General features: G+C 48.9%; 1 protein-coding gene across 1 annotated transcript; it reads left to right on the top strand.

The window, feature by feature from the left end:
• Positions 1-1,744: 1,744 nt before the first annotated feature.
• On the top strand, positions 1,745-2,753 carry LOC120226719 (centromere protein V-like protein 3). Its single transcript, XM_039224910.1, has one exon. It carries the CDS (start codon positions 1,779-1,781, stop codon positions 2,565-2,567), a length of 789 nt encoding a protein of 262 aa, XP_039080841.1. The 5' UTR covers positions 1,745-1,778; the 3' UTR covers positions 2,568-2,753.
• The last annotated feature ends 224 nt before the right edge of the window (positions 2,754-2,977 follow it).

The raw sequence follows: 2,977 nt of genomic DNA, 5'->3' as shown, positions 1-2,977 counted from the left end.
TAATCCTGAATTGAGGAGGAAACTGTTTATAAAACACATTTAAGCAACAATTTAGGAAATTAAAAATATACTGGGAGTTAGATGAAATTGGGGAGTTATGATTGATTTGTAGATGTGATAATGATACTGTAGCTAGACAAGAAATTATGCCAAGCTTAAAAATAAAGCTGACAGTTATTTTATCAGCAAAATTGGGTTTATTTGGGAATAGCAGAGAATTGCAATCCTGGACAAGCAAACTATGGCAAAACTATAGGTAAGTCCAACAAACAAAGGAGAGGAACATTATTTTAAGGGGAAGAAGGAGCAAGTTGGGAAGGGCTGTTTTGAACAAAAGTCCTTTGGAGAAAAACAAGATTCAGGGTGATGCCCATTTCTCGTTGGCTGAGTTGCAGGGGTAGTGGATTTCTTGTAGGAGATGCAATGTACATCTTTCCCTGTTAAGATAAGCCTTCATTTGACCATTCTTTCCTTTGAGATACTTCTGGTAGGGTTTTTTTTTTTTTTAATTTTTTTAATTTTTATTTATTTCTAGGAGAGAGAGAGAGACAGCGTGAGCAGGGGAGGGTCAGAGAGAGAGGGAGACACAGACTCCGAAATAGGCTCCAGGCTCTGAGCTGGCAGTCAGCACAGAGCCCGACGCGGGGCTCAAACCCACCAACCGCAAGATCATGACCTAAGCGAAAGTCGGACGCTTAACCGACTAAGCCACCCAGGCGCCCCTGGTAGGGGTTTTTAATTGGCAATTCTTCCTATAATTGGCATTGAAGGGTAGTATTTCCCTACCAACCTCCCCTTCCAGCATCCCCAGCCCACTTCAGTGAGGTTTTCCTTTAATTATCATCACAGCCTTTATTCCTAGGACATGAGTGCTGAAATATTGAGAGATAAATTGGCACTGATGCATATATCCAATTTAAAAATGTTTTCCAGAAAATATATACACACATGCATGAATGTAGATATATATGACAAAATGTTAAGAATTATTGAGTCTAGGCTATGGATAGACCTCTATTTGCAGCCAGTGTGTGTAGATGTCACTACCTAATTCAAGAAGCACTTCTTGGAAGATTTCTCATTGTTTTCCCAGATGCGGAATACACCTCAGGAAGGAGGATCCATGCTTATTTTATGAGGTCTCTCCTCTGGCCATGTGAAATGATCACGTCAATCTCCAAAGAACAAAGTTGCAGCTTCATATTCATGCTTGTCAGAGCTCTTAATTTTTCTTGGTATAGATGAACAAATTACCGTATTTTTTCTTCTTTTACTTCTTATTTTTAGAGGTCACTTACACAAGTGAGCTTCTTGTCCTGTATTGAAATTACATAGTTTCTTTCTTTGGGTCCACTGGTGTGTTGTAACATAGTACTGTAGGTCGTCATTTTTATTAGTGCAATTACACACTACACACTTTGTCTATGTTTCAGTTTGTCTCTTCTACATTAGATAAACAGTGCTTATTACAAATTGTTCTGCCTGCTTCCGCATGCATGCTAATGCTTGATAAAAGGTCTGCAGCACTTTCAGTGTTTTGATATTTTAAGGGTAGGCTTCTTCTTTGAATGAACAGTAGAAAATAATAATTAAAAGAAGAGGCAGCTGATAGGCTCAGCCAAAATTTCAGGCCAGTAAAGGCTGTTTTGATAGGGTCAAAGGAAGGGTCTCTACATCACATTCAACAAGTGGCCAATCAGGCTGATGCAACGAGGCTGCTCAGTAACTGAGTAGGAAACGAGTGGCGGTGGGCACGCGCTTGGAAGGCTGCAGTCGCCATGGGCAGAGTGAGAAACAGCGCGAACACCCAGCAGCCGCGGTGGCGAAAGCAGCCTGGGGAGCCTGCCGCCGCCTGCGCAGCCATCTCGGTCGTGGGCGCACGGCGCCCTCCTTTCCATGTCCGCGTGGGGAGCCAGGCGGCTGGGAGAAAGCCGGCGGCAGCCCGGCGGGATTCCGCGAGGTTGCGGCGGAAGCGCTGGTGGCGGCGGGCCCGGGAGGCAGCCTCCAGAGGCCCGCTGCCAGCCCCGAAGCCGCCGGCGCCCGCCGCGTCACCGGGCGAGATGGACCTGGGCGCGCAGCGGGAGCGCTGGGAGACGTTCAGGAAGCGGCGGGGCCTCAGCTGCGAGGGCGCCGCCAAGTTCCTGCTGGACACCTTCGAGTACCTTGGCCTGGTGTACCACACAGGCGGCTGCCACTGCGGCGCGGTCCGCTTCGCGGTCTGGGCCCCCGCAGACCTGCGCGTGGTGGATTGCAGCTGCAGGCTGTGCAGGAAGAAGCAGCACCGGCACTTCCTCGTCCCGGCCTCGCGCTTCACTCTCCTGCTGGGCGCCGAGAGCATCGTCACGTACCGATCCCACGCGCACCCGGCGCTGCACAGCTTCTGCAGCAGGTGCGGGGTGCAGAGTTTTCACGCGTCTGTCTCTGACCCCGGGGTTTACGGCGTCGCCCCGCACTGCCTGGACGCGGGCACCGTGCGCAGCGTGGTCATCGAGGAGGTCGACGGTGGCGACTGGGGGGAGGAGGCCACGAAGGAGCTCAAGGCCATTCAGAACGTGTCCCCCGAGTGAGCCCCTGCCTCTCCTCCCGAAGAGTGGCACTGACTCCGGCCGCCACACGCCTGAAACGTGCCCGGTGCCCCTCGAGGGGCCACCTCAGTGCTTGTGAAGGAATTACTGAGGTCGGTTTTTGGACTGGGGAACCCTTGATGTCGCGCCAAGCTTCCACCCTTTCCCTCTCAGTGTATTTCAACGGACTTACTTAAAAAAAAAAAAAAAAAAAAAAAAAAAAAAGAGCACACATGTGAACAGCCCTAATCTTCCAATACAGTCAGCAAGCAGTGTCTCTTTACCTTTTCAGGTCGCCTTGCGTAACACTCACTTGTATTATTCTTCCTACAGTTATCACAGATAAAATTCCATATTATTCATATGTGCTGTACCGTTATTGTGCTATTGTGAACAAAATTGTTTTTAATGGT

Source organism: Hyaena hyaena, unplaced genomic scaffold (assembly GCF_003009895.1).
Source record: "Hyaena hyaena isolate Hyena2069 unplaced genomic scaffold, ASM300989v1 scaffold_1825, whole genome shotgun sequence".
NCBI classification, from domain to species: Eukaryota; Metazoa; Chordata; class Mammalia; order Carnivora; family Hyaenidae; genus Hyaena; species Hyaena hyaena.
Note: the sequence above shows the minus strand (reverse complement) of the source record. Positions and strands in the feature narration are given on the sequence as shown.

Excerpts from the sequence above, each read along its gene's own strand:
- LOC120226719 (XM_039224910.1), top strand. The coding sequence starts at position 1,779 with ATGGGCAGAGTGAGAAACAGCGCGAACACCCAGCAGCCGCGGTGGCGA.